The sequence below is a fragment of the Bufo bufo genome, chromosome 7 (genome assembly GCF_905171765.1).
Source record: "Bufo bufo chromosome 7, aBufBuf1.1, whole genome shotgun sequence".
Classification (NCBI taxonomy): Eukaryota; Metazoa; Chordata; class Amphibia; order Anura; family Bufonidae; genus Bufo; species Bufo bufo.
In genome coordinates, this window is record NC_053395.1 from 30,391,597 (window position 1) to 30,414,317 (window position 22,721).

Consider the following 22,721-nt stretch of genomic DNA (forward strand, 5'->3'; position numbering starts at 1 on the left):
TCCTCTCTTCCTGCTGCTTTGCCATACACACAGCAATGGTGAGCGGGAAGGGAGGTGGCACGATGGCACTGCGTGCGCCGTCTCCTCATACAGCTGATCGTCGGGGGTGCTGGTTGTCGGACCCCTAACGATTTGATATTGATTACCTATCCTGAGAATAGGTCATCAATATTAAAAGCCCGGAGAACCCCTTTAAGTTAACTTTCACGTGTGAGGAATGTGTGCTGTATGGCAGAACAAGTGACATCAACGCAGTGGCCGAGGACGAAGCAAAACCTGCGCCCGACTGCTGCCCCTGTACCAATCAATACATAACCGGCCAGGACGTCTGCAGACACCAACCACATCCGTGCAGGGCGGAGAACATGTCATCAGGTTGGGAGGCTGCAGGAGTCGTGCTCCAGCTTGCTGACTGTCACCTCAGGCTATAGTATAATGGGTGTAGTCTGGCGTGTGATTGTTTATTACTGAGAAGTTCTTGTGATGGAGGCAGCAGGAATGTGGCCGGATGTAAATCACGTACAGTCGCCGCGCCGGAGGCTACCAGCTGAGCACACCGCCCCAAAACCTGCGAGGATCTGTCGCATCGAAAAGGGTGCAATCCACATGCTGCGGAGTTAAAAATTGTCAGTGTTTTAGCCTGCGGTGTAGGTGGCGGGTTTACTTGTATTATTATGGAGCTGACCCTTTGCTTACAGCGTAGGGATGGTGTCTTATCTAGAGCACCGACATAAGCCGTAGAGCTGTATACAGAAAGTACTCGCACATACAAGCCACGTGGCTATAAGAATCCAGGGGACTGGGATAATGCCTAGCAGGTAGGGCATGTTAGGAGTAGTAGTTTTATTTCCATTGACATTCCCGGAAAGTCACAATGGATGACGAGGCAGCGATTGTGAAAGTCAGGGCTGTCGGGTGAGATCTGGTCATTTGCTCGGGGCCCGCATGCCTCTCCTACGCCTCTCTGCTATCACAGGGGCCGCTTCTGATCGGCACAGACCCAGTAAAAATTCTTTGAGCGAAAGGTTGATTGTTGCTGTCGGGTGTGGCCCCCGGATCCTTCAGGCGTTTTGTAATATCGCCCACACGTTCTACCTGAGCGTGTCCATACCTATCCCTCCTCTGTATGCTGTGTTCACCGGCAGATCTCTGCTCTTCTTCCTCTTCCCAACAGGTTTTCTGCATGTCTTGCTGTGGAGGTACAGTCTCTGGAGCTGGATCGTTGTCATTAGTCAACCATCTAATATAATGTGTGTTCCAATTCCTCACTGCCTTCAAGATCTCTGCTTGCTTGTTTCCAACCAAGAGCTGAGAACTTGACTGACCGAAAGGGGTTATCCCCTATACACTGGATATCACAGGGTATGGGATAACTAACTGATTGATCGGGGTCCGGCCTTCTACGATCTCCACTGAGTCCTGTACCCTCATCCTGCGCTCGGCTATCTACGTCAGTCTATTACAGAATGAATGGCGCAGCAAGGCGCGCGCTCAACCTGCCGCTCCATCAGGACAGGGGTGCGGAGCCACCATTCTCGGGGTCAGTGAGGATCCCAGGAGTTGGACCCTCACTGATTAGTCAGTTATACCTATCCCATCGTATCCGGTGAATTGAGGATAATTCCCTGGGGTCCTAACCTGTGTTTATTCTGGAAATAATATTGATGACCTATCCTCAGGATAATTGGTCAACATCAGATCGGTGGGGGTCCGACACCCGGGACCCATGCCGATCAGCTGTCAGAAGAGACTGGAGCTCTGTGAGCGTCGCCGTACGTCAGTCACATGGCCTAATTGAATTTAATGGGGTTTTCTGAGATTTTTTTCATACTGATGACCTGTCCTCGGGATAGGAGGCTGTGGCCTCCTCTCTGCTTTTCCTAAGCCAGTGACGACAACTTCATTGGTCACTTGGCCTAGGAGAAGCTCAGCCCCATAGAAATGAATGGGGCTGAGCACGATTCCAAGCACAGCCGCTATACAATGTATGGCACTGTGCTCGGGAGCGCCGCTGCCTTCTTAAACATCTGATTGGCAGCGGTTCCAAGAGTCGGACCCACACCGATTAGATACTGATGACCTATCCTCTATAGGTCATCAGTAGTAAAATCCTGGAAAAACACTTTTATTGAGGCTGAGCTGCAATACCAAGCACTGCCACTATACTATGTACGGCGCTGTGCTGGAGGAGCTGCGGGTAGCCGGCTGCACTCACCAGAGCTATGGTGAGCATGGCCGCTTCCTGGAACAGCTGATCGGTGGGGGTGCCGGGACTCGGACCCCTGCCTATGTGTTAAAGGGGTTGTCCCATCTCAGACAATGGGGGCATATCGCTAGCAGTGGGACCCGCACCTATAACAAGAACGGAGCAGGGAGAGCTGTGGCTGGAGGACCCCAGATTTCCCGGGGCCTGTCCACAACCAAGCGCTGCTCCCATAGAAGTGAACGGGAGCACACCGCGCATGCGCTGCCCAGGCTTCCATTCATTTCTATGGGCCGACGGAAATATTTAAACGACGTGTGTGACTTTTGTAACGGCGTTGTGGAGAAGTAAACGTCTTATATCCTCAAGTCTCAAGATGTGTTCTCTTCTGTGATACCAGATAATGCCGCCTCCCAGGGATAATACCAGCTATTACTAGATGTTTTATCTGCAGCTGGCGGCGTATGACTTGACCGCGGCGCTTCTTCCTGACGCAGGTATCTGTGATCGCGCAGCAATTGAGCCGTTAAGTGCCGCCGCCGTAACGGGTCGGGGGATGTTGGTTGTTAAAATCATTGGCTGCAAAAGACACGGCAATCGGACGCCGCGCTGATAACCGGCAATTACGCTCTCAGAAGTGCCCTTCCAGTATGATGCCAGTGTGAAGGCGCCGGGCAAAGCTCTGTTACCACGGAAACTGGGAGAAGACTCATTTAGGATTCTCCCGGGCCCTCTCTTATCTCCAGCTAATCATCCCCATTCACAAGCTCTTGGACGGCCACTGGGCACTTTGTATGTTTTCCATTGATTTATGTCTGTTTAATGTGGGTCTGCGGCACGCTTGGTGTGCCAGGCTTGGCTCTGTGCGCCCTCCTAGGCAGGGAGATCCCTCCAGTACTCACCCTCATCCAGTGCAAAGTGCTTTTGACATGACACTGTGGTGTGCCATTCGAAAGCTTAAAAGCCGAGCGCCCAGAATATTAATGGAAGACACACTGCTTGCAGGCTACAGGCGATCCCCGGGACCCCGCCAGTGTGGTCATTAGTGGTGGTCTCCAACCTGTCGCTCGCAGACTTGTAGACGTGCTACTTCTAGCCCTGCTTTAGGGTTTGTTCATACGACCGTGCCGTGTTGTGCGGTCCGCAAAACACGGATGCCGCCTGTGTTCCTTCCGCAATTTGCGGGACGGAACAGACGGCCCTTTATAGAAATGCCTATTCTTGTCTGCAAAACGGACTAGAATATTACATGACTTTTATAATTTTTGCGGGGCCACAGAACGGAGCGACGGATGCGGACAGCACATGGAGTGCTATCCGCATCTTTTGCGGCCCCGTTGAAGTGAATGGGTCCGCGCCTGAGCCTCAAAAAATGCGGCTCAGATGCGGAAACGGACCACGGTCATGTGAATGAGCCCTTATACTGATCAAAACTAATCCCCATTCTGCTCACTCACCCTCCTGCCCGCACTCTTGTTCGCTTGCCCTTTTCTTCTGTTATTCTCCCTCTTTCCTGCTCTCTCGCTTGCCCTTTTCTTTGCACTCTTTCACATGCTCTCCAGCTCTTACTTGCTCTTCTTTTCTCACTTGTTCTCTCTTGCTTGTTTGCTTGTTCTTGTGTTTGCCCTCTTGTTCGCTTGCTGTCTTATTCTCTCTCTCTCTCTCTCTCTTTTGCTCTTCTGGCCTCTTGCTTGCTCTCTTGTTCAATTACTCTCCTGTGCTCTCACTTGCTCTCCTGCTCCTCTCTTGTTTGCTTGTTCCTGCTTTTGCTCTCTTGTTCGCTTGCTCTCTCGGTCTCATGCTTGCCTGCTTGTTTGTTTGCCCTTCTACTGTCTCGCTTGCTGTTTTCTTATCTCTCTCGTTCTTAATCTCCTGCCTTATTGCTTGCTCTCTTGTTCCCTTTCTATCCTGCGCTCTTTCTTGTTTGCTTGCTCCCCTCCTGCTCTCTTGTTTTGTTTTCTTAGTCACTTGCTCTCTCCTTCTTTTTTTGTTTTTTTTGCTTGCTCTCTTTCACTTGGTCCCATGCTTGCTCTGTAGTTTGTTTGCCCTCCTACTGTCTCGCTTGTTGTCTTGTTCTCTCTCTTGTTCGCTATCTCTCACACAGTCTATCATTCTTGCAGCAGTCGGACAGATTGGCGATCACTACTTTAACAAAAAGGGATTAAAGCACAAATCCCGATCTTGTTTGCTGTTTACTTCTTGCTCGCTCTCTGTTGTGCTTTCTCTCTTTCTCCCTCTTTTTCTCTGCTGAATCATTTTGGCAGCTCTCCCCCTTAGGCTACTTTTATACGGGTGTATTTGCTGGATCCGGCAGGGTTCAGCAAAAAACGCTTCCGTTACTGATAATACAACCACCTGCATCCGTTATGAACGGATCCGGTTGTATTATCTTTAACATCGCCGAGACGGATCCGTCATGAACTCAATTGAAAGTCAATGGGGGACCGATCCGTTTTCTATTGTCAGAGAAAACGCTCCGCATCCCAGGACTCTGTTCTGTTCAGTTACGTTTTGTCCCCATTGACAATGGGGACAAAACGGAAGCGTCAGACTGATCTCAATACCAGAAAATATTAACGCTAGTGTGAATGTAGCCTTAGCCCTGCAGACTTATATTACAATAACATAGGCCTATTGATCACATGTGATTCCTTTATATTGTATAAATTAAAGAAATGCTTAATTGATTCCCTACGAAACGATGTTCTTTTCTTTGCCCTTAGACGGTGGTGTCCAGGAACGCCCTTCAGTACCGAGGCACCTCTCAGCACGACGCCCAGGAGTTCCTGCTGTGGCTTCTGGACCGGGTGCACGAAGACCTGAATATCCTCGTCAAGCACAAGCCTCGGGTGTGTAATAGCCGCTTCCTTTATCGTGTCCACCACGTGTGACAGTCTGCATGGTCATCCCTGCAGGAGAAGTGTAATGGAGAGAGAGGGAGCCTGCGATGCAGAGATGTAGGGGAATCTGACAGTCTGATGCACACGACGGAGCCCCTGTGCATCGCGGAGAAGATCCGCATAATCTGATGTCCGATGTTTTTTTTCTTCTTCTGTTGGAGTCCATCTCTGTATAACTGTGAAATTGGTGGCATACATATGGCGGTACAGTATGGCCCCATAGAAGTCTGTGTTGTTCTGGCTGCATACAATTGACACCTCATGCACACAGCTGTATTATTGCTGTCTACATATTCTGCATTGTATGGGGCTATAGTATGGCACTTATGAATGTCTATGCAGCCATACTGTATGGCGTACAGAGGTTCATTTGGAATCCAACAGGAAAATAAAATGTACCACGCGGAGGCTTCACACAATTCCTATGGCTCCATAGTGCGGGACTGTGTGTGCGCTCATACAGGCCCCGGACACATGGGTCTGCCGTGTGCATGAGATCTTGTTAATTTAGAAATTAAGCATTTTTTTTATTTTTTACTTTTTAATAGAAATCTGCTGTGAAAATGTTAGGGTGTGCCCCTGGCTGTAATTGTGTCGGCCGCTGGCTTTCCTGCAAGGACTTTACCAGTCGGCCTCAGACAATGATGGCCAGCATGTTCAGTGGCTACGACTATCCTGTACTTGGGCAAGTAGGTGTCCTTTATTGAGGTTCTGACTAAATGTGATTATTTTACAGCCTCCGGTGGAGGAAGATCTGACCGGAGAGGGTCCAGCGTTTCCAACCAGCGGGACCTTTGTTCAGGAACTCTTCCAAGCTCAGTATAGGTATTGTGCGCCACGTCCGCCAGCGTGTAGTCTCTTATTTTTACCTTCCCCTTAACAAGTCTTATAACCACGTTGGTCTGTCCGTGTAATATGGCAATGCTCTTGTCTTCTAATGCATCGTCTGTTGCTTTCACTGTTAACTCTTTCCTTGTAGGTCCTCCTTGACGTGCCCCCATTGTCAGAAACAGAGTAACACTTTTGACCCTTTCCTTTGCATCTCTCTGCCAATTCCTTTGCCTCATACACGGTAAGAATAAGCCCCTGTCTTCAGCCTATAATGTACAAGACGTCGCCGATCTCATGCCTGTTATGCCCTGTTGCCTTTTGAGATCTGTATTGCTGACATAGCGTTAGGCCTCGCGCATATGGCTGTATTAGGGATTCGTAATACTGAGCACATAGAAATTCGGGCCTATACTGTACCTCTGTGCGTCTCCGATTCCATACGATTTATCCTAGCCAATTACATTCTCACGATTGATTCAGATTGTGTCGGGATCTGTTTAGAAAAACAATTATGGTTTTCCATGCAAGTTCAATCAGCTTTTTCTGCGATTGCGTTTAGTGTGCATTTTTTTTCCTTGCATTTTTTACGCCCATGAAGAATAACAATCTACGTCTTCTAGCGGGCATTAGTGAAAAAACGCATTGTGAACACACTGTAAGGCTACATGCACACGACCGTGGTGTGTTTTTCGGTCCGCAAATCACGGATGGCGTCCGTGCGTGTTCTGCAATTTGCGGAACGGCACGGACAGCCTTTAATATAACTGCCTATTCTTGTCGGCAAAGCGCGGACAAGAATAGGACATGTTATATATATTTTTACGGGGCCAAGGAACGGAGCAACGGATGCGGACAGCACACATAGTGCTGTCCGCATCTTTTGCGGCCCCATTGAAGTGAATAGGTCCGCATCCGAACCGCCAAAACTGCAGCTCGGATGCGGACCAAAACAACGGCCGTGTGCATGAGGCCTAAGGCTGGGATCAGCAGCCTTCGGCACTCCAGCTTTTGTGAAACTACAACTCCCAGCATGCACACTTGTTCAGCTGTTCTTAGGGTACTTTCACACTAGCGTTTTTCTTTTCCGGCGCGGAGTTCCGTCCTAGGGGCTCAAATCCGGAAAAGAACTGATCAGTTTTATCCTAATGCATTCTGAATGGAGAGAAATCCGTTCAGGATGCATCAGGATGTCTTCAGTTCAGTCTTTTTGACTGATCAGGCTTTTCAGAAAACCGTTGCATGTTGTATTTTTACCTCCGGCCAAAAATCCGGAACACTTTGACTGAACGCCGGATCCCTCCTTTTTCCCATTGACTTGCATTAACGCCGGATCCGGCGCCGTGTGTTCAGTCAAACCGGATCCGTCTTTTGCATGTTAAACCCGAAAAATGTGAAAAAAAAGTTAAAGTCCATAAATGGCGGATCCGTTTTTTCCAATGCATTTTTTCATTGTGATCAAAATCCTGATCAGGATTCAAATGTAATCAGTTTTCACATGTTTTTCCGTATCCGGCGGGCAGTTCCGTTGTCTGAATTGAACGCCGGATTTAAGCAACCCTAGTGTGAAAGTAGCCTTAGAACTCCCATAGAAGTGAATGGAGCATGCTGGGAGTTTTACAACTGCTGGAATGGGGGAAGTTGCGGGTTTCTAATGCAGTCATTACTGGGCTTTAACCTAAGGTCACACCTGAGCGTTTTACAGCGCGTTCAAACGCGCTGTAAAACGCTCAACACATGAAAAACATAGCTTCCCTATGGGAATGGTTCACACCTGGGCGTTTTACAGCGCGTACGATCACGCTGTAAAACGCCCGACGCATAATCAAGTTCTTGAGCTTCTTTGGGGCATTTTGACGCGCGTTTGTGGCCATAGGACACTGCAGTCAATCACACAAACGCGCGTCAAACGCGCGTTTACTATTGCAAAAAACGTGCATAAAAACGCGCGTAAAACGCGCGTTTGAGAAACGCTCAGGTGTGAAAGCAGGGTAATTCTAGGTCTGTCATGCAGTAGAGCTTGGATCTGGGCCGTTTAACCGCTTAGATGCTGCAAGCGGTATTGACCAGAGCGTCTAAGTGGTTTGAAGGGAGGCAGCTCCCTCTGTGTCCCATCGGCACCGCACGAATGAGATAACGGGGTGCAGATGCCATCACATAGCAGCCCAAGCCTGCCTGCATTGTATGCCCATAAAGCTGCGCCTCTCTGGTGCACCCTGCTGGTGCCTGTCAGTATAGCACCGACAGTATAATACTCTGTACTTCACGTGCAGTGTATTATAGAAGCAATCTAAAGATCACCTGTTGAAATCCCCTTGTGGGACTACTAAATGGTTAAAAAAAAAAAATACTTTTATTAGATAAAAAAATCTAGATAAAACTTGTGGAAAATTTATGGAAAATTTCAGCCGCGTGTGGTTGAGATTTATTAAAACCGCCTTGCCTGGTACTGTATTCTACTGTGGGTTTTACCAGCGGAAATCCACATGAAATCTAATGCCTGTGCACCTGTCCTTATGGGCTCAGTCCTGGGATATTCAGATAACGGCGTATTACAGAACTGCTGGACATTTTTTCAGAGATGGAGCTCAGTTTTAAAGATTAGATGGGATTTTAAAGAAGTCTGTAATTCAGGTATTAACCTAGTGAATGCGGCCGAGACATTGTGCTTTCCTGATACAACACTGATCCGTTATATAAGAGGATTATATCTCCTCTTCCTCATTCTGCAGATGTTTCATCTGTTATGGGCCTGCTATGTCTATGGCCGCCGCACTTCCTTGCCTTTGAACTATATTGGTTGGGTGTGCATATCATCTGTATAGTGAATACTTGAATTTTCTTGTTTTGTGCCGTCCCTCTTTTACTCCTCTGAGAAGCGACTAGGAGTCATTAAATTTTAACACCCCCCCCCCCCCCCCCTTTTTTTCTTCTTCTACATGTCCATAGGCCTCTCTACGTGACCGTGGTTTATCAGGGGAAGTGCTCGCACTGCATGCGCATTGGCGTTGCTGTTCCCTTGTCTGGAAATGTAGTGCGTTTACGGGAAGCCATATCGATGGAGACTAAGATACCGACCGATCAGGTAAACGAAGCCCCCTGTCACGTGGGCCGAAAATAAAATTAAAAGGGGTATTAAGAACTGAAATATTGTATTTATGGTGTATTGTACATACTATATATACTATTAATGTCTGGTTACACCTCCAGGACTCCCATCTAATGGGGGATTACATGAAAAATACATGTGAGCAGCCACAAGACATAGACATGCATTTCTGTTACTAGATGGTTGGGGCCGCACAGAATGGTATCAAGGGCCACATGTGGCCCCCAGGCCGCAGGTTGTGCACCCCTGTGTTATGTATAATGTTCATCACTTCACCTCCGACATAATATAGGGTGTGTTAAAGGGGTTATCCAAACCCTATAATGCCTGGGCCCCTCACACAGGTTGTACTTATCTTTCTTCCCGGCACCTGTGTTGCTTCTGACGCCTGCACATCAGCTCCCCGTCGCGCGGATCAAAATATGCTGTGACTGGAACGAGCCTCCCTAGCATCGCCCACGAGATTATGTGGCGGCTGTGCCGGCATCAGAAGCGACTTGCGTCCTGGGAAACAAGGTAAGTACAACCTGTGAGGGGCCCCCCGGGCATTATAAGGTTTGGACAACCTCTTTAAGCAGTCCATAACTTGATGGGACTTGTAGTCCATGGCAGAAGAGCTAAACTGCTCAAGAAGTACACAGTTTAAAGGGTTTTCCGGGGGTTCAGTTTTGATGGCCTATCCCCAATATAGGTAATCAATATCTGATCGCTCGTGGGTCCGACTCCCGGTCTGCGGCCTCCTCACAGCAGACCAAGCACAGAGCCCTACGTAGTGCAGTGACTGTGCTTTACACAGGCCTATTCACTTGGACTGAGCTGTGTAATGAATGTGACTTCACTGGTCAAAGAAACAGTCGGACCCCCACTGATTAGATATTGGTGACCTATCCTGAGAATAGGCCATCAATATTGAACTCTCAAATACAAATAAAAAAATTGATGGATCTCCGCCCCAATAAAAATTTTACAATGTAGTGTAATATTTCTATGTGTGAATACTCTCTCCGCCATACTTTATACTGCATTAATATACAAGTTGTATGTTACATTTGTGAACTTCAGGAAATTCCGTTTCAGTAGTTCTTTGTATGTGATACAATCTGTCATTTTTAACCTTTTTTTAATGAAGAGGGTGTAATTACTATAGCGGGAGAGGTGCACGTTTTCTCTCTTTACTGTGTGCTGCCTGTGTCCATCTTACATCTTTGCTCTCCTCTTTCTCTCTCTCTCTCACTCCAGATAGTAATAACTGAAATGTATTTTGATGGCTTCCATCGCTCCTTCTCTGACACAGATGACTTGGATGCTATCCAGGAGAGCGACTGTATATTTGCATTTGAGACTCCAGATATCTACACTTCTGATGGGATCCTAGGCCAGAGAGGTAATTAGGAGTTGTGCAGGGCAGGCAATGTCTATCAGGAATCAGTAACCTTTGGCACTACAGCTGCTGTGGAACTACAATTCCCAGCATGCTCCATTCATTTATATAAGAGCTCTTAGAAGAGCAAAGCAAGCAAGTATGCATGCTGGGAGTTGTAGTTTCACAGCAGCTGGAGTGCCTTGAGGTTGCCTACCCCTGGTCTATATCATTGCTGCTGAGCTCTTGATGTAGATAAATGTGCTCTTTCTGTTGTATAAGGGTGCATTCACATGACCGTGTAAATGGATCCGCACCCGTTCCGCAATTTTGTGGAACGGGTGCGGACCCATTCATTTCAATGGGGCCGCAAAAGATGCATACAGCACACCGGGAATAAGATGAGGCAGGACAGAGCCTAACTAATGAAACTTTGATGCCAATGTGAACAGTGGTTTCCAAAATTGAGGACAGTTGTATTCAGAGGGGAAAAGCTTTTCAGTTGAAAAAACTGCAAACATTGATCGGGGCCAATTCCGTATCGCCTCTATTTTGTTCACTTGGGGTTTGATGACTCCGCGCCCAATGACATATCCCAGGTACTTAGTCTCTTCTAACCCTATCGCACATTTTTTTGGGTTAGCGGTTAGGCCAGCTTTCCGAAGGGAGTCCACTACAGCCTGCACTCTGGGTAGGTGACTTTTCCAGTCGGTACTGTGGATGAGAATATCGTCCAGGTAAGCCGAAGCGTACCGCCGATGTGGACGAAGCACAAGGAGCACAATGTCCATTAGTCGCTGAAAAGTGGTGGCGGCGCCATGCAGACCAAGGGGTAAGACCTTTATATTGATAGAGCCCCTCCCTCAGGTGTGATGAAGGCAGTTTTCTCTTTGCCAGCCTCCGTTAAGGGCACCTGCCAGTACCCTTTCATGAGGTCCAAAACAGACAAATACTGGGCTGGTCCTAACCTCTGGATGAGCTCATCCACTGGGGGCATGGGATACGTATCAAATTTGGAAACCTCGTTAAGTTTTCGAAAGTCGTTACAAAACTGCAACGCCCTGTCCGGCTTGGGTATTAATACTATAGAACTGGCCCACTCACTTTTGACTCCTCAATGACGTCTAGTTGCAGCATTAGCTGCACCTCCTCCAATATAACTTGTCGCCGAGCCTCGGGTACCAGATATGGTTTTAATCAGACTTTTGCCTGAGGCTCAGTGACAATGTCATGCTGGATTATGGAAGTGCGTCCAGGGAGGTCCGAGAACACATCTGTGTCTGGCGACTAATGAACTCCCTGGCCTCCTGAGTCTGTTTAGAGGAGAGGCTGTCAGCAACTTTTACTGTGGCAGCCGCCTCTCTTGGATCAGACAGAAGGGCCGGTACCTCTTCTCCTAGAAAACCCGGCCACGGGCTGTCTTCCATAGAGGTCTCCCTATCTTTCCACGGTTTGAGTAAATTAACATGGTAGATCTGCTCCGGCTTTCGCCGCCCTGGCTGGTGTACCTTGTAGTTTACATCTCCAATTTTCTCGAGTACCTCGTAGGGCCTCTGCCACCTAGCCAGGAACTTACTGTCCACGGTCGGCACCAGAACCTGATCACCCGGGTTAAAATTCCAGACCCAAGCCTGACGATTATAGACCCGACTCTGGGCTCGCTGAGCTGCCTCCATATGCTCCCTAACAAGAGGCAACACTGTCTCCATCCGATCTTGCATCTGGGTAACGCACTCAATGACACTTTTATGTGGAGTGGGTTTTTGTTCCCACGCCTCTTTGGCCACGTCCAAGAGACCGCGAGGGTGTCTGCCATATAGCAGTTCGAAGGGCGAGAACCCAGTAGAGGCCTGGAGTACCTCTCGCACTGTGAACACGAGATAGGGCAGAAGGAGGTCCCAGTCCTTTAGACACTACCTTTATCAACATATTTTTTTAATGTTTGGTTAAACCGTTCTACCAGACCGTCTGTTTGCGGATGGTAAACGGACGTCCGTAGTTGTTTTATGTGCAGTAACTTACAGAGTTCCCTCATCACCTTGGACATAAAAGGGGTCCCTTAGTCGGTCAGAACCTCTTTAGGTAGCCCCACTCGGGAAAACATCTCCATTAACTCCTTAGCTATGAGTTTGGCCGAGGTATGTCGCAGTGGCACCGCCTCCGGGTACCGAGTGGCGTAGTCTAGAATGACTAAGATGTGTTGATGCCCTCTGGCGGATTTCGGTACTGGGCCTATGAGGTCCATAGCTATTCGGTCAAACGGTACTTCGATAATCGGGAGAGGTACTAAGGGACTACAGAAATGTGGCTGGGGGCTAGTTATCGGGCAGGTCGGGCAAGACTTACAGAATTCTTCCACTTCTTTGAATATGCTGGGCCAGTAAAACCGCTGTAGAATACGATCCTGAGTTTTCTGCAGCCCCAGGTGACCCCCGAGAACGTGTTGGCCTAGATCTAACACAAGCTTGCGATAAGCCTTGGGGACCACCAACTGTTCAATAGGCTCACCCCTTAGTTGGTTTACCCGATACAACATATCCTGATGAACCACAAAACGGGGAAACACTGACTCTGGCCCAGGTTGTTGTGGTTCACCATCTACTAGAAGTACAATTTGCCAGGCGTGGGATAGGGTTGGGTCCCGACGTTGAGACGTTGAGGTCTGCTAATTGAAGACCCGGCAGCAAGTCCTCCACGTCTCCCACCATCACACTTAGCGGGGTTGTCTCCCCCTTTTCCACTGAAGTGGCGGTCACCCCTACCGCTGGCCCTTCGGTCTCAGGTTCCCAGGGTTCTGGTCTCCCCCTTGAGCTTGACCACTCAGCTAGGGTTACCACTGCCTCATGGGTATCAGTCACTCTCATAGCAGGCCACAGTGCCGGAATGTCTCTCCCTATTATGAGTTCATAATGTAAATTGGTGGCGACGGCCGCCTCGTGGGTCCACCTCCTGGCCACCGTGGATAGACACCAGGGAGGTGGGATAGTCCTTTAAGTCTCCATGGATGCACACAATACCGAATTTTCAGCCAGTATACTCGACAGGCTGCACCAGGGAATCTTACCAGGGACACCAGACTCCCTGAGTCCAGCAGAGCTACCTCCAGAGTGTCTCCCACTTCCACCTGGCATAGGTGGCTATTGTCTATAGTCTCTGGGGTACCTGTTGCACACAGCTTCCTGGCATAGGAGTGGCGGTAGCCATAGTTAGTATCCATGGGTTCGCCCCGATTGGGACAGTCGGCCCTTATGCTCCTGACACTGCCAGCAGACTATCGGAGCTAGGTCTGTAGGGGGTATATCCCGGGCGGGTTTTGCTGGCACCAGTCGCCGGGTCTGGGGTGCAGATTTCTGGGGTTTGACTGCCCCTCTGTAGATTCCTGGTAGCCTCATAGCGCTCCACCAGGTCGACCATCTCAAGGGCATTACCAGGAGACACCTGGCCGATCCAGTGCTGGAGAGGGTACGGCAAAGCCCTCCAGAAGCCAATCGCCAACAGACGGTCAAGCATAGCAGTGGAACTCAGCATGTCAGGCTGCAGCCATTTTTGCAACCAGTGTAACGGATCATAATACTGAGGTCTCGCGGGTTCAGCCGGGTTAAACTCCCACTGATGCACCCGCTGGGCCCGGACCAACACATTCACCTCCAGTTTTGCCAGAATCTCACCCTTTACTGTCGGGTAATCGGCCGCTTGATCGTCTGGTAAGTCGAAAAACACCTGCTGGGGTCCGGATGCCAGGAATGGAGCGAAGACCTCAGCCCACTGATCTCGGGGTAGTCTCTCCCTCATGGCCACCTTCTCGAACACCGCTAGATAGGTCTTGACGTCGTCCGAGGGGTCATCTTAGGGATCGCCGCACGGACCGCTTTTCAGGCATCGTGGACGCTCTGGGATGCTCCTGCCGCTTGTAAAGCCATCACATGTTGCAATAGCAGCTGATTGGTTTCCTGCTGCTGCTCATTAGCCTCCCGCTGTTGCAAGTTAGCCTCCACGAGGGCTTTCATGACAGCTACCATCTTGTCGAGAGACACAGGTTGTAATCTTGCTGGTTTGATGTAAGACATACAACCGTGCCCGGAAAAACTAATATATTTCGGCCTTCACGACAGCCTCACTGCACTTGCCCGCATCCTCCACCAATTGTGGGGACTCACACTGGTAAACAGGATTAGCGGACGCAGTATAGAGACAACAACAAGTTCTTTGGATCAAACAGTTCAGTGTTTTATTCACACTTTAGGCAAGTGACAAAACAAGCAGTCATATTCAAACAAAAAGTCACCTTGTGGTGTTGGTGGTAATTCACACCATGCGGCAATTCTGCCTCCGAGTCCTTGCTGATGGCAGCACCAACCTGTTTTCACACCACACAGGTAGCAAGCCTTCATCCAGACACAAGGCTCCCAGATCCCAACACAGAGACATGGCCTCTGAGCCCAGCTGCCTATTTAAGGACAGCCAGGTGCTGCCAAAACCCGGATACACAGGAAACCAGCGGCGGTGGATAGACAAGTTGTCAGTGATGACATTCTTTTATTTCTGATTCTGCAACTGGAGCCAAGTGTGGTGTGAAAAGGGCCTCGGTTGTTTGTCAGCTTGCTGCTATTCACAGTGCTTTTTTTCTGTCACAGGAGTCTGTGTGAACAATAACCAGAATTACATAAGGAATGGGATTGACCAGCATCGGTCTTCTCACTACTCTTCCGGCTCAACGCGGCTCTCCATGAATAGGTTTGGAATAGGAGATCGTATTGTAATCCTGGTGTGTAACAGGTCATACAGCGGGCAGCATGGCAAGAGGTAAGATGCTCTTTTACCCCCACGTTTTGTTTTCCATGAAAGGGCATCTGTCAGCAGATTTGTACCTACAACACCGGCTGACCTGTTACATGTGCACTTGGCAGCTGAAGGCATCCGTGTTGGTCCCATGTTCATATGTGCCCGCATTGCTGAGAAAAATGGTGTTTTATTATATGCAAATGACTCTGGGAGCAACGGGGGCGTTACCATTACACCTAGAGGCTCTGCTCTCTCTGCAACTGATACGCCCTCTGCACTTTGATAGACAGGACCAGTCAGTGGAAACCTCATTACACCTGTCCCTGACTTCTGATAAATTCAATTAATTTGCAGAGGGCTCGGCAGTTACAGAAAGACCGGAGTCTCTAGGTGTAAAGGCAACACTCTCGTTGCCCCTATAGGCTCATTTGCATGTATTAAAACTTCATTTTTCCCAGCAGTCCGGGCACATATGAAAGTAATAGAAGGATCCGTTTGGCCTCATGCACATGACAGTATGTGTTTTCCGGTCGGTAAAGAGCGCATCCGCAAAACTTGGATCCTGGGTGTGTGCATGCTGCCATTTAAAAAAAATAATTAAAACTCCAGTAGAAATTACCTATCCTTGTCTATTTTGGACATGTTCTATCTTTTAGCGGGCCGGTGGAATGGACAAACAAATGCGGGACAGCACACAGTGTTTTCCGCATCTTTTGTGGCCACCTTGTAATGAATGGGTCTGCATCCGATCCGCAAAAAATGCAGACTGAAAATACGGTTGTGTGCATGAGGCCTTAAAGGATAACTGTCACATTTAGACCCTAATTTCAATTTTCATATATGTAGTTACTAATAACATGATATTCCAGAATCAGTTACTATTAGACTGACTTACCCCATATTTAATAAGATTCGGCTCTTAGCAACCAGTCTGCATAAAACTGCAATCTCACTATTCAGTTAAGATGGCCGCCACTGCCCTCACCCTGAGGCTAATCCCGCCTGCCCTCACTATCCAGTAACTATAGCCCCCCAAAAGTGTCAGTAACCAGAGCCCTCCCCCTAAAGGGTTAATCTCCTGCAGCACAGAGGGGTCCTCTTACCACATGTTGCTTTCATTTATACACTGAGCAGATGGCAGATCTCCCTTCCCTGGTCTGCGCTGCTCCAACTCTGCCTTCTCCAGCTCTGCTGAGTGAGGGAGCGTCTGCCAAGCGCAGGGACAGGGAGAAGTGCACACAGCCCAGGCACTGGTATCAGCTGCTGGGGAGGACCTGGCTTTAATCATTTACTTACAGTCCCTGGCTGTCTGTAATCTGACCTTGCACGCAGCGGATAGACGGACCTGCCTAGCAACCCTATTTTAAGCACAGGTAAAAGTAGGCAGTACAGGGGACAAAAATGTGGAATTAAGGGGTAATTGAATACACAGTGAGAAGTTGAAATAGGGCGACCAAGGAGATATTAATCACCACAATCCAATACTCCCAAAAAAATATATATGCGACAGTTATCCTTTAAACCCATCGCAGGCAGCAGTATGTTTTTCAATCTGTTTAACGGATCAGTGGGTGTGTCAGCCTCCCGCTGACACGCCCCTTGTCCAAAAATGGCAGGTTACGACATCTAAACCCCACCTCTTTTGCGATCTCTGCCAAAAAAAACAAAAGTTTTTGTAACTGTTCCAGTTTATCTAAAAATCTGTTTCTGGAAAGAACCGTAATTGTAGTGTGAATGCGCCTGAACTGTTCTGTAGTGTAATATCACAGTGGTCTAATGCTTTATGATGGACTTTGGATTCCTATAGGTTCGGCCAGCCATTTGTTCTACATTTAGAGAGGAACATCACATGGGACGTCCTGCAAAAAGAGATCTTGGAGAAAATGCAGTATTCCTTGCGGCCCTCAGTCTGTGTACAGGTGAGCCGTGTCCGTGTTTTTTTTTTTTTTTTTAAACCTGAAGGACATTATCAAAAATGTCTTTCTGTCCAGAAACATCGCGCCTCTTCCTATACACTGTTTGATTTTGCAGCTCAGACCTAATTAAAAAATAAAGCACTGAGCTGCAGTACCACACATGACCTATGGGCAAGAGTCGTCCTTTTATTTGGCACCATTCTTGCCCATAGGTTGCATGTGGTACTTCAGCTGAGTCCTATTTACTTCAGTGGGTCTGAGCTGCAATACTACAAGGTTTACCCTGTGTCCCATCAGTAGCTTTTTTGGAACTTGTGTAGGGAGAGCCGTCTCTCCTCGCAACACCACATTACACATCATGACATTTATTAGGGGATACAGTGCTAATAATTTTTTCATACTGTTGACTTGTCGTATTCGTCACGTTTGATGGTCGTGTTAACCAGGCGTTGACACCTTGTTTATGTTTTATGTATACTTTTAATGCCAGGTGTGTCCATTCAGCCTCCGGGTGGTTACAGCTGTCGGAATAACTTACCTCTTACCTCAGGAAGAAAAACCTCTGTGTCACCCCACAGTGGAAAGGTAAATCCTAACACCCATGCAGGAAAATGTGTTTTTTTTATAATAACCTGGGATGCAAGAAAGGAACAGAGCAAATGCCTGAAGCTGGCGCATTACTCTTGAGATGAGTTAGGGGCTTACACTTCAGAAAGCTTCAGCAGTCAGGACAAGGTAGAACATTGTACTGCACACCCTGTCCGGATTCTGCTTCTCCGAATGGATACGTCACTCTTTGAATTAAAGAAGACCCGTCCCCTCTCCTGGCATGTCTGTGTTAGGGTACTTTCACACTTGCGGCAGAGGATTCCAGCAGGCAGTTCTGTCGCAAATGGGTGGCATTTGTCGGACGCATCCCGGATGCGGATCCGTCTGACAAATGCATTGAAATACTGGATCAGTCTCTCCTGTGTCATCTGGAAAAAACGGATCTGGTATTTATTTATTTTTTGCCTTAATTAATCCAGCATTGCGGCAAGTGTTCAGTATTTTTGGCCGGAGAGAAAACTGCAGCATGCTGCGGTATTTTCGCCGTCCAAAAAACGTAAGAGGGACTGAACTGATGCATCCTGAACGGATTGCTTTCTATTCAGAATGCATTAGGATAAAACTGATCAGTTTTTTTTTTCCCGGTATAGAGCCCCTGTGATGGAACTCAATGCCGGATAAGAAAAACGCTAGTGTGAAAGTGCCCTTTTTTTTTATTTATTTTTTTAGGTAGACTCTTCAGAATTCTTATTACATAAGCAAAACAAGTATTTACTAAAACAGACCTGTCATCAGAGGGGACAGCTCCTCTTTATCTCTTTCAGTGTGGGAGATTTTCAATTTTTGTTTCTCTTCCTGCCTTCCCGGACCCATAACTTTTTTTTTTTATTTTTTATTTTTATTTTTTTTCAGTTTGCATAGCGGTAAGAGGCCCCACATAGTTTTACGGGTTTTGTTTTTACAGGTTTCCCTATGCAGTAAAATTGACCTGTTACTTCTATTCTGCGGGTCAGTATGATTACAATAGAACCAATTTTTATAGTCTTTCTTGCGTTTTTAATACTGAAACAAAATAAAAACTTTGCATCTCCATATTCTGAGCTGTTTGCCATGCAAAAAATAAGCCATCAATCTTAATTTTATTGATGCCATTTTGGTGTGTTTGACTTTTTGACGACTTTTTTTAAATTTTTTTGGACAGGTGAAGCAACACAAAAATGCGAATCGGCTATTTTATTAAATTTTTTTTTCATTAAGGCGTTCACTGTATGGGAAAGATGCATTTATTTTTAATAGTACAGGTGTTTTGGGACCTGACAGTGCAAATGGTCATATTTTATTTTTGAGAAATGGGTCTTCTCGTCTCCTGTTTGCTCAGCTCTTGCTCTTCTGGGGAAATGTACGCTTCATTTGTCTATATGAAGTAATTCTGTTTGTTTTCAGGGCTCTCAAATCCTGTGGTATTGGCGGGGCTGCCCATGTAAAGCTGGTGGTGGAATGGGACAGAGAAACTAAAGAATAGTGAGTACAGATACACACGTCTTCATGAAGTCTGTAAGGTGGTTTTCTCGGTAGAGAGACCACCCCTTTCCAGAAGCCCTGCTACTAGGGAAAACCAACATCCTAGGTCGGGAGGCTCCCTGCTTTGGATCTCTGTTAAGCCTCATTCACACAGTCAGTGTTCGGTCAGTGATTTCCATCAGTGATTTTGAGCCAAAACCAGGTGCGGCTCTAAGCACAGAACAGGAGCACATCTTTCCCTTATCTCTGTGGAGGCTCCACTCCTGGTTTTGGCTCTCAATCGCTGATGGAAGTCACTGAACAAAACACTGACGTGTGAACGAGGCTTTATCCGGAGTGGGGCAGCTCCAGCTCTAGGGGGCTTGGTCTTGCCCCTTCTGAATCTGGACATGATGAGACGACCCCCCTGGAAACTAATACCTATGAATGTATAATATTTTTAGAATCATTTGGCTGGTGAATGTTGAATGCATATGATAGTGAAGAAATTGTTATAGGTTATGTGGTGTATATATAATTTTTTTCTGCAAACTACAGTATGGTACATTTTTCAGAAATGGTTTCGACATTGGGCACGAAACACAATATTAATAATTGCTAGAGATTCTTGTCCATGGCCTGTGGCTGGTATTGCAATTCGTATTTATATGGATGGGGTTGAGCTGCAATACCAGTCTCCACCCAGAGTCGAGGGCGGCACTGTTTCTGAGCATATAAAAGACAACCCTTTTCCCTAATTCTTGATGACCCTATTAAAGGGGTTGCCCAGGATTTTACGAGTGCAGGTTAGGCCATCGCTCTTTGACCAGCAGTGGTCCAGCAAACTGCACCCCTGCCAATCCGCTGTTCTCCAGTGGCTCCGGTGCCGAAATTGCCCATCTTGTCCATTGTGTACTTGAAGGAGCTGTGTAGTTCAGACACTGGAGCGGCTGCAGAAGAGCTGATCGGGGGGGACGCAGGGTATCGGACCACTGCTGATCAGAGTCCATCCTGAGTAATTGTAAAATCCTGAACAACCACTTTTGTTATTCTCACAATCCCCTTGTGATTTTTGACTATTTCTGCGTAGAAGGGAGGTTAGATACTGATCATAGGGGCAGAGATTTTTCTGGCTTTTCCTATTAGTCATCCCATTGAAAAACACTTAAATTGTTCTCTCTGCAGCCTGTAATGGCTGATGGCAGGAAACCGTAGATTGCATTTAGCTGTGAAGCTGTTAAATAACAGGATATACAAGCGGTTAAATGTGGTGGTGATCCAGCCTGCTTCTCCCATTACATGTCACACTTGATGTCTTCAAGAAGCACACAAACTAATGGGCACTAATGGAGCAAATTAAAATTGAGCAGAATCTGGACCAGCTATTTGCAGACAGGATCGTCCTTGTCTTTGACGAGCTGTTTTGATGGCTCCGCCGGTATAGGCTACACCTGTCTGGTTTTATTACGCTGCCTCTGAAGGATGTCTACTAACCTGTGATGTTTAAGCACAGCTCTGTAATTGCCTCAGTCACGAGCTCGTCTGAAGATACTCGAGGCCGGATCGACACCGCGAGGCGCTAGTCTGTTGCTTTAGACATATAATTTTACTGGTACACATTACTTGGCACAATCTGGATGTCACAGTCAAGGCACTCGGACATGAATACATAGAACCTCACAAAGCTACTTACAGCCTGTATTCATAATTCTGCCGCCTGTTCTAGAATTACGCCACCTAACCTTCTGATGGATACACCCCTCGCCGCTTTGCCGAGAAGCAGAGTCCGCCTTTTGCCGTGCGTGGTCCGAAGACTCCTTCCACAGTGCAAATCGCCAGAGCAAGGTCTGTGCGGACAGTGAGAAAGCAGGGGACACTGGAAGATTTCAGCTCTGCAGTTTGCAGTGTTGTGAATTCAGCTGTAGACTATAATACATGGTGTAACCCAGCATCAGCAGTTACTCAGATTTTTATGCAGGCCCATTGAGACCACAGTCACTGAGGGACTTGGTGCCTAGCCAACACTACGGCCACACGTTGACAGTTTTTCCTCCCCAAAATCCGTGACACATCCACGGCAAAATCTGCATGTATGACGTGTGGCTTTGTCACAGAGCGTGAAATATTTGATGGGAAAGCGGACCTTTAAAATCCACACCCTAGGTCAGATTACACTGCAATTTTTTTTAAAATAAAATCTCATCCTCTTTGCTGCAATACACAGAATTTTCCAAACGCATTTCCATGGAGAAAATGTTGCAGCATGTTCACCACGTGTGAACATACCCATAATTTTTTTGCAAATAGCATGCAATAATTCTCAACAAACCAGTCCCGAGCTGCTCCAGTGTCAACACTTGTTCCTGACCAGTCTCTGTTCTCTAAGGATCCAGCGTTGACTTCTAATAAGATCACCCCTGTGACCAGCGTGTGGACGCAGCCGTCATGTGTCGTAACCTGGTGAACAGAACCCGGCAGGGGTACGGATAAGGTGAGTATTACTCCTTTTGGTTTTTGGAACACTGTAATCACATGATGTGATGGGAGCACAGTACTGGAACTCGCAGCATCATTCATCGCCATGAGATCGGATCGGCAAAGTCGAGATTAGTCCAGGAAATGTGGGCGTCACGCGGGACTTATTTCACGGACTGAACACTGTTGTTTGAAACCGGCCTAAGGAAAAGGGTGCAACCTCATACGGGTTGTCCAGGTTTCTAGTTTTCCAACTGGAATCGGCCTTTAGATTGTAGACAACACCACGATCTGTGTGAAGCCGGATTTAACCATTGAGTGGCCACCGTTTATTCATTGTTAAACAGCTAATTGTCACCGTTGTAAATGTCACCTCTGCTTAAAGAGGACCTTTCACCTCTTCTGACATGTCTGTTTTAATAGCTCCATGCGTTCCCCATGTAATGACCATTCTGGAGCATCTATTCTTACGGCTCTATGTTGTGCCGTTCATTTATTTTTTCTACTAGAAGTTATGAATGAATTGCTAGCAGTCTGCAGTAAGGGTACAGAGGGGTGGTAACCAGTTGGGGGTGTGTCCCTGCACAGACTCACACTATCCAATCAGTGTTGCCCGTGTCAGACTATCAGGTACACACCCACCCAGCTGGTTACCACCCCTCTGTACCCTTACTGCAGACTGCTAGCAATTCTTTCATAACTTCTAGTACAAATAATAGAGGAACGGCACAACATAGAGCCATAGGAATAGATGCTCCAGAAAGGTTATTACATGGGGAATGCATGAAGCTATTAAAACAGGCATGTCAGGAGCGGTGACAGGTCCTCTTTTTAAATGAGTGCAGAGTGCTTACCTAAATGATGTCACGTTGCAGGCACCAGAATGGAGCGCCAGCATGACACACAAGGAAAGGTTTAGTCTCCAAGAGAGTGCGGCTTGACAGCTCTCAGCAAGAATCTGCCTCCCACCTCCTCCTCATCCCTCCTCATTTACAGCATTACCCTGAGTAATAACATGCTTGCGGGAAATCGCATCTCATCAGCCGCCGTAATCCCTTTCCCTAAGAACCAGTTTTTAGCACTGACAATTTCCTGGCGT

At 47.5% G+C, this 22,721-nt stretch overlaps 1 protein-coding gene across 3 annotated transcripts in view; it reads left to right on the forward strand.

Annotated features, from left to right (window-relative positions):
- USP31 (ubiquitin specific peptidase 31) overlaps window positions 1-22,721 on the forward strand; it is a 42,397-nt gene that overhangs the window by 4,548 nt on the left and 15,128 nt on the right. For 2 of the 3 annotated variants that reach the window (XM_040439336.1, XM_040439338.1), the window contains exons 2-10: window positions 4,927-5,052; window positions 5,840-5,928; window positions 6,083-6,175; window positions 8,881-9,016; window positions 10,280-10,424; window positions 15,035-15,203; window positions 16,990-17,101; window positions 17,589-17,683; window positions 19,091-19,168. In XM_040439336.1, the coding sequence (XP_040295270.1) occupies window positions 4,927-5,052; window positions 5,840-5,928; window positions 6,083-6,175; window positions 8,881-9,016; window positions 10,280-10,424; window positions 15,035-15,203; window positions 16,990-17,101; window positions 17,589-17,683; window positions 19,091-19,168 (1,043 nt within the window). The remainder of the gene's footprint in view (window positions 1-4,926; window positions 5,053-5,839; window positions 5,929-6,082; window positions 6,176-8,880; window positions 9,017-10,279; window positions 10,425-15,034; window positions 15,204-16,989; window positions 17,102-17,588; window positions 17,684-19,090; window positions 19,169-22,721) is intronic. The other variant, XM_040439337.1, reaches the window with a different exon arrangement.